Genomic DNA, 12695 nt, shown 5'->3' with positions numbered 1-12695 from the left:
CTTCCAAGAGAGGAGAGAAATGTTGTGACTTCTAGGAAAGTGGGGTGACAGCAGGATGCTGTTTTCCCCAGAGCATGGTTCAGGAAAGTGAGTGTATCCAGGACAAACCGTGGATAGTTGGAGGGCATGCTATTGTGCAGTCAGTTTTAAATACAGGATTTCAAAATGGGATACACAAGGACATGTATTATTCCTGCAGTCTCAAGTGGCAAAACCATCCGATTGCTCATGTGCTGCCTGCGTCCTCTTCTCTCTGGTTCAGGGAGGAGGGGTCCCAGGATTGTGTCCCTTTCACAATGGTTGTCTATACAGATGCTTGACTTGGGACACATACAGAGGCAGCACAAATGAAAACAGGCATAATGTTTTACGTATATTACTTCCTCAGGAGAGGAAACAGCACAGCTACCTTTCTGAGCCTATGTCTGACATGGGTTGCCATTTTCCCATAGTTGACTGAGTTCTCGAGCAGCCCTGATGACCCATGTGTCAGCCCTTGATAAAGAGCTCACAGAATGTCTTGCTAATGGGAAAGAGGATAAATGGGTCTTTACCGAGCCTCCATTTCAGACAGAATGCCTGATATTAATCTTGTCAACAGGGATAAGAAAGTAGTAGGATAAGGGTAGCTTTATTCAAACTCAATTTTGACAGGTGCCACGCCCCCTTTTGGGACCCTGGACCGGAAGGGGAGGGACTTCCGGCGCCTAGGCTGGACCCAGGCCCCTTCCGGCGGAAGGGGTGGTCCGAACGGTGACGTCAGGGGTTGTGGGGGTCCCCATGGGCCTATAGGGGTCTTTCCCTAGAGTCCGGGGTCCCCCGTGACCCTAGGGGTGCCTGAGGATTGGACCCCGAGGGGTTGTGCCACCCCACGACCCCGTAGGCCAATGGGGAGCGGTTGGAGGTCCTTGGCTAGAAAAGGGGTGGTCGTAGACCATGTCTCGGCTTGCCCCAGCCCCCTGCGTGACGTCAGGGATTTCGGGGGGCCCGTGAGCCTATAGGAGCCTTTTCCTAGAGGCAGGGGTCCCCCGTGACCCTGGGGTGGCCTGAGGATTGGTCCCCGAGGTTGCGTGCCACCCCACGACCCCGTAGACCAATGGGGAGCGGTTGGAGGGCCTTGGCTGGAAAAGGGGTGGTCGTAGGACATGCCCCGGCTTGTCCCTAGGCCCTGCAAGGGTGGGAAAGCCCCGGGGAGTTTGCTGAGAGGCTATAAAAACGTGGTTCGGGGACACTTCTGCGCGCTCTGTCAGCTCTTTGCAAAGGTCCTGCGGTTTTGTAGACATGGCGGAGAAGGAGAACAAAGCTCCGGAGCCCGTCCATAAGCCTGCGGGAAAAACCAGGAGACGCCTGCAGCCCAAAGCTTATTACAACGGACCGGTGGGGTTCTCTAGCCCCTTGTGTCCATTAGGAAATCCGGCAAGCCTAAAGAATAGCCTACCCAAAGACCCAGAAAAGTTAACAAGAGAAGTCAAGCCTGCAGAAGACGTTTTTGTTTTTTCTGCAAAGGCGAACCCGAAGCAGAAAAACACAAGAAAACTGGCCTGTACCATGTTGTGGGGCGATGAGGAATATGATGAACAAGGTATAAAAAGAGATTTACCGGTCCATGGCAATGGTCCTGAGCAGCAAGTGTTGGCACAGCCTCCTGATGAAGGTTTTGAGAGTGCTGAAGAAAATGCAAGCTTTCTGGTAAGAACAATTCTCTTTTTAAAAGATGGACATTTAAACCTCTGTTATAAGGGGTGGGGGGGGGGTTGTGTTAAAACCGGTAGTTATGGCTATGTTAGTGATGTGGCTTTAAGTTCTTTTAAAACTTACTGAAATTATGTTTCATTCCCAAACACAGGATAAGACATTTATCTTGGAAGATGGCCTTGAGTGTGATTGCATTTATGGTCCCACGGCTCATCTGGAATCATCAGGGTTCATTGTTTCAAGAGAGAAACCATCCTAAATGAATATATAACCTTTAAAAAGCCTGTATTGTGTGTTTCTACCTTCTGTAAAAACTAAAATGCCTGTCCTATATTTTCTGTTATTTAGATGTATGCTTTTAATAAATATGCATTGTAAACCCTCATCGGGGGTAGTCAAATGATGTAACTATTGCATTCTTAGGATTTCAGGTATCAGAGAATGCAGATCTAATGCACTGTCATGTCCTTCTCTGCTTCAGGAGGGAAATTATTATTTCTCACAACATAATAACCAATAAGATATATACTGTATTGTGCTTTTCTGCAAACATTGAGATTTAGATGTATGCGTTACAATATGGACTTTACTGTATATCATAATACTCACTTTATTGTGTTCATAACATGTATTGTGTATTTATACAAGCACTGTGATTTTTTTAAAAAAAAAATGTATGCGTTACAGCATCCTTTTAATAAAGAGCATAAATCCGCCATACACTGTTCTTTTATTAATTTTCCCTTTCTGATTAGCTTTCTAATATCAAAATATCACATTTTTTGGATCTAAATACCCTCCTAAAAACTGAAATCTTTAAAAACAGGGGTCATCCTGCTGACCTGTAAAATAACAGGACCTCTGTGGCTTAGATAAGCATAGTTCTGACGGCCTGCAAAATACAGACCCATCTGTTTGAGTAGATAAAAATAGTAACAATCTTAGGATGTGTAGACACTTCCCTTTGTCGTGTTCCCTTTCAAATTAGGTGCCAATGAGATAATGGGTAATCACTGTAAATCATGAAAAACAGCAGGGGTAGACTGCTGTTTCCCTCAGCTAACCACACAGAAACACAGGTCAGCTATTTACAGGCAGGGGTCACAGAATAAATTTATGCCACAAATGTAAAAATGCTTGAATTAAAAAGCAGATGATTTCATTAGAAGTATACAGAAAATCACCCTTAAATGGACTGTAAAGATCATGGATTTTCGCAAAATTTTATAACCAATAATTAAAAGAAAAGAAAAAAAAAAGTTATGATAAATGATTAACAAGTTGCCCCTTTTTAAAAATACATGTGAAACTAAATTTCAAAATACAGCATTTGACTCCAAACGAACTCCCCGCCATATTAGGCGGTTGGATCGGCAAACAGACGTTATAGAACCTCAAAGTCACAGCAGCAACAGTTTATGTATTTGTATACATTTAGAATAGTATAAAACATTTTATTTATCACAAGGAAGCAACTCAGTTTGGCTGTAAGGTGAAAAAATAAGTCATTTCTGTTTCCCAAATGAAAATTTCAGACGCTTGAAGGCAGATTTAGTAAGTAAGCTAGAAATAGTGAAGAGCAATAAGTTGAGCAGTAAAAAAAAACCCATGTTTTAGTAAATGTCTTTAATACCATTCAAAGTAAAAAAGTTTTCCACGTGTTTATACCCAAGGAAGATTCCTAGAACCTCTCTCTGTGTGTGTGTGTGTGTGTGTGTGTGTGTGTGTGTGTGTGTGTGTGTGTGTGTTGGGGGTTTTCAAAATTCTTTGAGATTATTATTTCTAAAAGCCCTGTGATTTAAGAATGTATGCGTTACAGCATCCTTTTAATAAAGAGCATAAATCCGCCATACACTGTTCTTTTATTAATTTACCCTTTCTGATTAGCGTTCTAATATCAAAAATATCACATTTTTTTTTTTTGGATCTAAATGCCACTCCTAAACTGAACTCTGAAAGAATAGGGGTCATCCTGCTGATCTGTAAAAAATACAGGACCTCTGTGTCTTAGATAAAACATAGTCCTGACGGCCTGCAAAATACAGACCCATCTGCTTGAGTAGATAAAAATAGTAACAATCTTAGGATGTGTAGACACTTCCCTTTGTCGTGTTCCCTTTCAAATTAGGTGCCAATGAGATAATGGGTAATCACTGTAAATCATGAAAAACAGCAGGGGTAGACTGCTGTTTCCCTCAGCTAACCACACAGAAACACAGGTCAGCTATTTACAGGCAGGGGTCACAGAATAAATTTATGCCACAAATGTAAAAATGCTTGAATTAAAAAGCAGATGATTTCATTAGAAGTATACAGAAATTCACCCTTAAATGGACTGTAAAGATCATGGATTTTCGCAAAATCTTATAACCAAGAATTAAAAGAAAAGAAAAAAAAAAAAGTTATGATAAATGATAAACAAGTTGCCCCTTTTTAAAAATACATGTGAAACTAAATTTCAAAATACAGCATTTGACTCCAAACGAACTCCCCGCCATATTAGGCGGTTGGATCGGCAAACAGACGTTATAGAACCTCAAAGTCACAGCAGCAACAGTTTATGTATTTGTATACATTTTAGAATAGTATAAAACATTTTTATTTATCACAAGGAAGCAACTCAGTTTGGCTGTAAGGTGAAAAAATAAGTCATTTCTGTTTCCCAATGAAAATCTGTGGACATCAGGATCACTGAGATTTCAAAAACAGCAGCAACAGTTTATGTATTTGTATACATTTAGAATAGTATAAAACATTTTATTTATCACAATGAAGCAACTCCGTTTGGCTGTAAGGTGAAAAAATAAGTCATTTCTTTTTCCCAATGAAAATCTGTCAAGACATATTGAGGCTCCTAAAAATTTGTACAGCATCCTTTTAATAAAGAGCATAAATCCGCCATACACTGATCTTTTATTAATTTACCCTTTCTGATTAGCGTTCTAATATCAAAGAATCACTTTTTTTTGGATCTAAATGCCACTCCTAAACTGAACTCTGAAAGAATAGGGGTCATCCTGCTGACCTGTAAAATAACAGGACATCTGTGGCTTAGATAAGCAAAGGCCTGGAGGCATCTGTTTGAGTAGATTAACATAGTCACATCCTTCAGCAGGTAGCTGAATAGATAAGACAGCATGTGTATTCTCTTCCTTTCCTTTCAAATGGGTTGTTAATGAGGTGCCATTGTTTCACGGTAATTGTGTATCTTTCAATCCACATCATGATCGGCTGTTGTTTCCTGAAGCAGCATGAGTCGTGATCAGAAAAACTTTTGCTTCCCTTTCAAACGGTATATAAACTAGAGTTTTGAGCTGTCTTTTATCCGATCTTCTCTGTCCCTTGCCAAGACAAGCTAATAGGTGAGTAACTTTATACATCTATGAGATTTAATTCTTTTTAAAAATAGACCTGTCCTTTTTAAAATATGTATTCATTATGTGACTTTTTTTTTTTCCCTAGGCTTTCAGCATTAATAACTCAACACGCCGAGATGGGTAAGAGATTGTTCTTTTAAAAAAACTTATAGACATTGCGTAGAGTTTTAAATATATATTTTATTTACTGCATGGCAGAGAATATTTTTTTTTGTATTGCAAGCAGCCAGCTGAATAAATAATACCATCTTGATGGCGTGGTCAAAGCTTGTCTTAGAAAGGTATTTAAACTTCTTTCCTGCAGGAGACAGAAATATGAAGCATTTTATGATTTTATAGAATAGATATTTATAAGCTGTTATTAAATTTGAATTTAGGAACAATACTTACGGTTATGAATTTCAAATTCCCTTGTCGCTGAGTTATACATGTCATGATATGCCGTGATAGAAAATCCATTTCATTCTCTGCCAAAAGCCGTATCTTCTTCTGAAAAAATCTGATTATGTATGATGCAAAAGATAAAAATGTAAAAATTCTTCCATAATTAATTTTATCCTGAAAAACGTATTGTCCAGTTAAAAAAATTGCAGAATTAACATCTGGCAGACTGCTTATCTGTATTTTCGCCAAAAATTCTTTTATGTCTCCTTCCAATTGTATTTGAATCAAAGAGTCTAGATTTTTTAATTGAAGGCTCATTTCTGATTTAGCCTCTGTATTTTCAGATTCTCTGCAATTAATTTTGAGATAATTTCGAACCAGACAATACAGCTGTGATTCAATAGCATCCATCTTGCAGTTTTTAAAAACAGGGATGTCAAATGTTCATCAGGCATGCCCTAACATGTTTCTGTTCTCTACAGCCGGGAATTCCAAGGAAAATAGCCCAGCATCCGATGCCTCCCTGGGTAAGCTCATTAACATATTGGGGGTTTAAGGAGGACTTTTTTACTTTTAAAATCCCTAATGATTTAGAAATACTGTTTCTTTTTCAGAGAAATATTTTCGCTATGAGGATGATGAATATTTTGCACAAAATGATCCTATTGTACCATCAACCAGCTATAATATTCCAAGGACGGACAGGTTCCAGTTTCGTGGTTATACTTTTAAAAGAGTAAATGTTGATCAGAGTAAGTTCTGTACATTTTCAGGGAAGACCTTTTTATCTGCCTGCGTTTTTAACGGGTGGGGTGGGGGTGGGGGTGGGGGGGTCCTCCCTTTAAAACAAATGTGTGTGTGTGTGGGGGGGTGGGTGGGTGGGTGGGTGGGGTGTTAGAGAGAGAGAGAGAGAGAGACACAGAGAGAGAGAGAGCGCTGAAATGCAGCCTTTACAAGACCCATTATTTCTTTTCTAGGCCTCAATATGACGATCCCCCCCAAAAGATACAAGGAAGCTGAAAGACCGGTTCCTGGTAAATCAGCCAACATCCCAGCCTTGAAGGGGGGCAAAGCTGCCAGCGGGGGTAGGGGCAAAACCCCAGCGATCCCTCAGATGACGACAGATCTCAAGATACATGAAAGACCGGCCGGTATCAAATCCGCAAACCCACAGGTCTTGAAGGGACCCAAGCCGGTTGCTGACGGGAATGGTGGCCAAAATCCAGCGGCCCCTCAGATTGCAATGGATCCAAAGTATGGCGAAAGATCAGACGGCAGCAGACAGCGGAGTCCCCAGGCCAAGTCAACTAATGGAGATGGTAGCAAAAAGCTTGCAAATCCTCAAGCTGTGGAGGGTAGGAAAAAAGAGGGCATGGTTGAAATTGATGGAAAGGCTTTAGCTGTATACACCTCTAAAGTTGAATGTTGGTTTAAAAATTTTATGATGATTTTCAATGTGGTTAATGCGGCCAGAGCAAGTCTAAACCAAATTATGGACGATGTCCCTGATATAAATGCCATTTGTGATGCTATTAAAAAAATGGATCATTTTTCTTGTGCAATGTCCTTTAAAATTCAAACAGGCCTAGGCTATCCTGATGTTAAACAGACAAACAGGAAGTATACAATGAGAAGGGCTCACCCTGGCCGTCAGTCTAGGGGGAGAAAAAGAAGGAAACCAAGCACAGCTAAACTGTACTGGCACAATAGAGTTGTTAAATTGTTACAAGGGGCCAAGAAACTGCTTGCACGTAGGAAAAGGTTATCTTTGCCTTCTAGCTGCACACAGTCTCAAGAACAATCTCCAAACGCTACCCTGCAGACACCAGAGAACTCTGGGGCGATTGGGGTTAACAGCCGAGAGTCGCTGGAATACCCACCAGGGTGCTCTTTACCTTCTAGCTGGGCCCTGTCTCAGGAGCAATCTCCAGACGCTGCCCTGCAGACACCTGAACATGAGGCAGAGACCCCTCCGGTGTATGCCGAAGTCACAAATAGGTGGGAGTGGGAAAATGAAAGATATAGCACCCTACACATAGCGCAAGAATTCCGGTTCGTAAATCTAGAACATGTGACCAGCTATGCACAAGCCGTTTCAGCATTACATTTAGCTGTTCAAGAGGTACTGGATCATGTTAATGAAAGCTTGGAGACGGGGGATTGTGTGCAGCTGAGATTTGAGGGTGGGAACATGCAGAGGCCTCTCTTTTCAGTGAAAAAGGTCAAGGGTGCTCTAGACGCTGACGAGTTTCTCTCCAACTTAGCAAATCTTTTGCAGAGTAATATGGAACTTTGTTTAGACGGTGTTTTACGATTAGTTGTAACCATTGTGAGACCTCCTAGGGGGGGCAGCCGCCCAAGAGCCTTACGCTCTATCCCCTATAGTGCAATTATAAATAAGAAAAGGAAACATCTAATCGATTTCACTGATGTAAACAGTAAACTATGCTTTGGAGCAAGCTTAGTTCGTGTAATGTCTAAAGAGGTCCCAACAGATGCAGAGTTGGCACATGGAGCTCTGCAATTGTATCAGGCAGTCCACTGGCCTGTAGACAAAGAGGTTTCTTTGTCTGACATCCCTCTTTTTGAGGACCACTTACAGGTCAATATCCAGATTGCACACTATGGCGACAAAGGCTGGGGCTTGTTTAAACCACAAGGACACAAGTATACACAAACGTATACGTTGCTTCTCCATGATAATCACTTTTATGGAGTTCTTAATATAAAGGGACTCTTTGGGGCTCGTAATTACTGTCAATATTGCCACAAATTGTACTCTCATATTCATGACTGTATATTTTTCTGTAGACTCTGTCTAAGAAAAGATTGCGCTTCTAATGTGAACATCATGAAGAAGTGTAAGTGTTGCAAAATGAAATGCAGGTCGAGAGAATGCTTAGAATTACACACCAAGCTGGCGGCAGAGAACAAGGTACCCTGTACTTATAGAAAGTTTTGTGAGGACTGCGGTCGTTTTCAAAATGCAGAGCATTTCACAAAGGACTGTATAGGCAGGGTATGTAATATCTGCTGGGCTCCTAGGGGAGAAGAGGTAAACCACTTCTGTTTCATGCGCCCACTTAAAGAGCCAAAGATCTCAACCCATTATATATTTTATGATATAGAATCAAGACAAGACACGGGGTTACACATCCCCAATTACTGTTATGCCCGAGCCTTTTGGGGTGAGACTGTGCGGCATTTTAAAAAAGATGCTGCTGTGAAAAGCAGTATGCCCGATTGGATAAAGGAGATCCTTGAACAGGATGCTGAGGAAGAGGGGGTGGAGGATAGTGAACAATATGATGAGGACGACGGTTCATGTAGCGAGACTGGCTCTGGGAAAACTAAGAAAAAAGCTGAGGAGAAAAAGACATGGCCTTATGGGAAATCCTGGGAGTTTAGGGGCGAGTCATGCATCGAGGCTTTTATTCGGACTTTCACAGAAGGGAGGGTTTTTGAGGGCACAACGTTTATAGCCCATAATTCAAAAGGTTATGATGGATATTTCATTCTCAATCAGCTAGTCAAAGAAAAACTAGAGGTAGAACTTATTACTCAAGGTGGAAAACTTATAACAATAGCCGTGCCGGCTCTTGATATAAAATTCCTGGATTCTCTATGTCATTTACCAATGGGGTTATCAAAATTACCCAAATGCCTAGGCCTCAGGCAGGAGTCTAAGGGTTATTTCCCTCATTACTTCAACACCCCTGAAAATGAACAGTATGAGGGTCCCCTACCACCACCCGAAGCTTATGGAGTGCAACACATGATGCCTTCTGAGCAGAAGGCTTTCTTAAAGTGGCATGAGGAGAATAAGACAAAAACCTTCAACCTGCAGCGAGAATTGGCTGCCTACTGCCAGCAGGATGTTAACATCCTGGTACAGGCCTGCACAAAGTATCGCCATGAAATTATGACCCTGACAAAGAAGAGGGTGAAAGGGTACGACGGGGAATATGAATGGTTTGCCATAGACCCTCTTCAATACCCCACCCTAGCTGGCGTGTGTCTTAGCATGTACAAGTTCAAATTTCTGGAGAAAAATAAAATAGCAATCCCACATCCAGACAACTATCACCGCCAGTGCAAACGCTATTCATCTGCATCGATACAGTGGCTGTCTTATATTGCCCATAAAGAAAAAACCAGGGTACAGCACGCCTTGAATGGTGGAGAAATTTGTATCGATTCTCTTTATGTAGATGGTTATATGGTTCTTAACGGCAGGGGCATATGTTTAGAGTTCCTGGGATGTTTTTTCCACGGCTGTGCCCTCTGTTACCATTCTGAGGATTGGAATCCTCTGTTAGGAAAAACCTATGGGGCTCTTTTCAATGCTACACAGGAAAGGACAGCCGTTTTGAGAAGCAAGGGTTTTGAAGTCAGATCAATTTGGGAGCATGAATGGAAAGAGATGGTGAGAAACGACAACGATGTCAAAAATTACCTCGCTTCAGCTGATTTTCCAGATCCCTTAGCACCTAGGGATGCTCTCTTTGGGGGTCGTACAAACGCGATCCGTTTGTACTACAGAGCTAAACCGGGAGAGCAAATTCTTTACTATGATTTTACCAGCCTTTACCCCTATGTCAACAAAACTAAAGAGTACCCTCTGGGGCACCCCAAAATCATATATGAGAATTTTGAGCCTGTGACTGCCTACTTTGGTATCGTAAAGGCAAAAATCTCACCACCTAGAGGCCTCTTTTTTCCAGTTTTGCCAGCCAGGATTGGTGGAAAACTTATGTTTGTGCTGTGTGCCGCCTGTGCAGAAAGCAGCCAGAGAACCCCTTGTGAACATACCGATGAGGAGAGAGCTTTGACGGGGACCTGGTGTACTATAGAACTGAATGTAGCCATAAATAAGGGGTACAAGGTTGTGAAAATCTTTGAGGTATGGCATTTTGAAAACAGATCGGATGAACTGTTTTCAGATTACATGAAGCTGCACCTTCGCCACAAACAGGAGGCATCAGGCTATCCCTCGTGGTGTGTCAGCGAGGCAGATAAAAACAAATATATTGCTGATTATGAACAGAAAGAGGGTATAACCCTACGTAAAGATAAAATTGCTGTAAACCCCGCAAAAAGACAGATTGCCAAGCTGTTTCTAAACTCTCTGTGGGGTAAGTTTGGTCAGAGAACGAATCTGCCTAACACTCAGGTGGTCAGAGATCCGGATGAATATTTCAACCTCTTATTTTCAGAGTCTTACAAAGTGTCCATGTTTGAATTTTTGGCGGATGATGCTGTCTGTGTGTCATGGAAACATGCGACTGACAGATTAACCACCAAGGGTAGGAAAAATGAATTCATAGCCTGCTTTACCACAGCTTATGCACGTCTTGAGCTTTACAACCTGCTTGACAAACTGCAGGATAGAGTTCTTTATCACGATACTGACTCTGTTATTTTTGTACAACGGGAGGGTGAATGGAAACCCTCCTTAGGGGACTACCTGGGGGACCTCACGAGTGAGGTTCCTGAAGGCATGCATATTACAGAATTTGTGTCCGGAGGACCAAAAACGTACGGGTATAAAATCTGTGACGGTAGTGCGTGCATGAAGGTCAAAGGGATCACACTGAATGTGACTAACTCTGAAAAAATTAATTTTGACAGTCTCAAGGATTTGGTTTTTACGTACGCTTCTGACAACCGAGATGGTTCGCTCCGTGAAATAGTGGTAGAGCAGCCAGGCATTGTCAGGGATAAGCGGCAGTGGTTGATTCATACAAAGCTTTTAAGGAAAACTCAAAAGGTGGTTTATGACAAAAGAGTGATTGTCGAAGACTTTAAAACCCTACCTTATGGCTACTGAACTAAATACGTTGTGGGTTCATCCTTTTTCAGCTATCCTAGCAGGACCCAGTGGTTGTGGAAAAACATTTTTTATTAAGAATATGCTTGACAACGCGCGCAATGTATTTTCTGACATGCCTGAAAATATTATCTGGTGTTATGGATGCTGGCAACCTGTATATAAGACTCTTCTCTGTAAATATCCCTGTATTCGTTTTGTAGAAGGCTTGCCGGAAAAGTTTGATGATGATGTTCTGTTACCCCCCACTAAAATAAACTTCTTGATTTTAGACGATTTGATGCAGTCTGCCTCTGATAATAAGGAAGTGGAAAAGTTATTTACACAATATGTGCATCACAGGAACGTAAGTGTTTTTTTAATTACTCAGAACATTTTTTCCCAGGGAAAATCTGCCCGATCCATTAGTCTGAACGCAAAGTTTTTAGTCCTCTTTAAAAACCCCAGGGATAAGCAGCAAATTGCCACACTAGCCCGTCAGATGTATCCGCGAAATGTACAGTTCTTCATGGAAGCTTTTGCAGATGCCACAACTCCTCCTCACGGTTATCTGTTGGTAGATTTAAACGCCAATACCCCTGAACCTTACAGACTGAGAACAGGCCTTTTCCCACCGGACTGGCCTGCTGTGTATACCTTGAAGAAATCTGCTACAGGCAACAAAAGACGGCTGCTTTGAAACCCTTTTCTTCATTGAAGCCGATTCAGCAGTCGGATAACATGTCTGAACGTATAAGGAGAAACCTGCCACTTTTGAAGCTCCTTATTAAGGCCCCCCTGCGGCAGAGAAAAGCCATTTTATGTGCTGCTTCGGATGATCTGGTCACTGCCATTTCAGAGATTGCTCTGAATACTTTAAAAGGAAAGATAGCTCTAACGCCTAATCAGGTACGTGTTTTAAAGAAGAAACGAACACTAATTAAAACCTTGAGTAACAAGAGGGTACCCCTACGGCGGAAAAAATACCTGGTGAAGCAGTCTGGAGGTTTCCTGGGACCCTTATTGGGTATCGCTGTCCCTCTAATAACCAGTCTTTTAACTAATAAGTAATGGATTATGCTGAAAAGATGTATCTGGTCCCCAGTGCTCAGCTACAAGAGCTGAGGGGTGTACCAGAAAACATCAGGGCCACCACGGTCAGACGCTTGGATTCTGAGATGAGAGAGATTCTCTTAAGGTCAGACTTGTCAGAGTATGAAAAAGCTAAGCTTTACAATGGCGTTCTACAGAGGTTTTTAACGCTGACCAGGCAGGAGGATATGGAAAAAACAATGCAACCGCCCCCCCAGCCCGCCGCTCCTCCCCCCTCGTCACCGGTCCCTCAAGAGGCCCTACCCGAGGTTATTCAAGAGGTGTTAGACAGTCTGCCCTACCGTTACAAGAAAAATGCAGAGATTTTGCTAAGTAAA

At 42.0% G+C, this 12695-nt stretch overlaps 1 protein-coding gene and 2 long non-coding RNA genes across 4 annotated transcripts; 2 read left to right on the top strand and 1 right to left on the bottom strand.

The window, feature by feature from the left end:
• The first annotated feature begins 626 nt into the window (after positions 1 to 626).
• Positions 627 to 4597, top strand: LOC144589024 (uncharacterized). The gene is made up of 3 exons (XR_013544860.1): positions 627 to 1689; positions 1847 to 4331; positions 4491 to 4597. It is a non-coding gene; the product is annotated as an uncharacterized LOC144589024 (long non-coding RNA).
• LOC144589025 (uncharacterized) lies at positions 3444 to 5549 on the bottom strand. Its single transcript, XR_013544861.1, has 2 exons — positions 5463 to 5549; positions 3444 to 5370 (listed from the first exon to the last, which is right to left on the bottom strand). It is a non-coding gene; the product is annotated as an uncharacterized LOC144589025 (long non-coding RNA).
• Positions 4622 to 11561, top strand: LOC144589023 (uncharacterized). Of its 2 annotated transcripts, XM_078392779.1 has the most exons (5): positions 4622 to 5057; positions 5158 to 5192; positions 5939 to 5983; positions 6071 to 6208; positions 6434 to 11561. In XM_078392779.1, the coding sequence occupies exons 2-5, from the start codon at positions 5189 to 5191 to the stop codon at positions 11284 to 11286; spliced, it is 5040 nt and encodes a 1679-aa protein (XP_078248905.1). In that variant the 5' UTR covers positions 4622 to 5057; positions 5158 to 5188; the 3' UTR covers positions 11287 to 11561. The 2 variants fall into 2 exon arrangements, with proteins under 2 accessions (XP_078248905.1, XP_078248904.1); XM_078392778.1 differs by having other exon boundaries at positions 4622 to 5192.
• Positions 11562 to 12695: the final 1134 nt, after the last annotated feature.

This window comes from Pogona vitticeps, chromosome 4 (genome assembly GCF_051106095.1).
Source record: "Pogona vitticeps strain Pit_001003342236 chromosome 4, PviZW2.1, whole genome shotgun sequence".
Lineage (NCBI taxonomy): Eukaryota > Metazoa > Chordata > Lepidosauria > Squamata > Agamidae > Pogona > Pogona vitticeps.
The sequence above is the reverse complement of the archived record's forward strand: the minus strand, read 5'-3'. Positions and strand labels throughout refer to the sequence as shown.

Bases quoted from the DNA above. Each gene is read 5' to 3' on its own strand.
- LOC144589023 (XM_078392778.1), top strand. From the start codon at position 5,123: ATGTATTCATTATGTGACTTTTTTTTTTTCCCTAGGCTTTCAGCATTA. The intron at 5,193-5,938 runs GTAAGAGATTGT...TGTTCTCTACAG, and splicing joins AACTCAACACGCCGAGATGG to CCGGGAATTCCAAGGAAAAT. The intron at 6,209-6,433 runs GTAAGTTCTGTA...TTTCTTTTCTAG, and splicing joins AAGAGTAAATGTTGATCAGA to GCCTCAATATGACGATCCCC.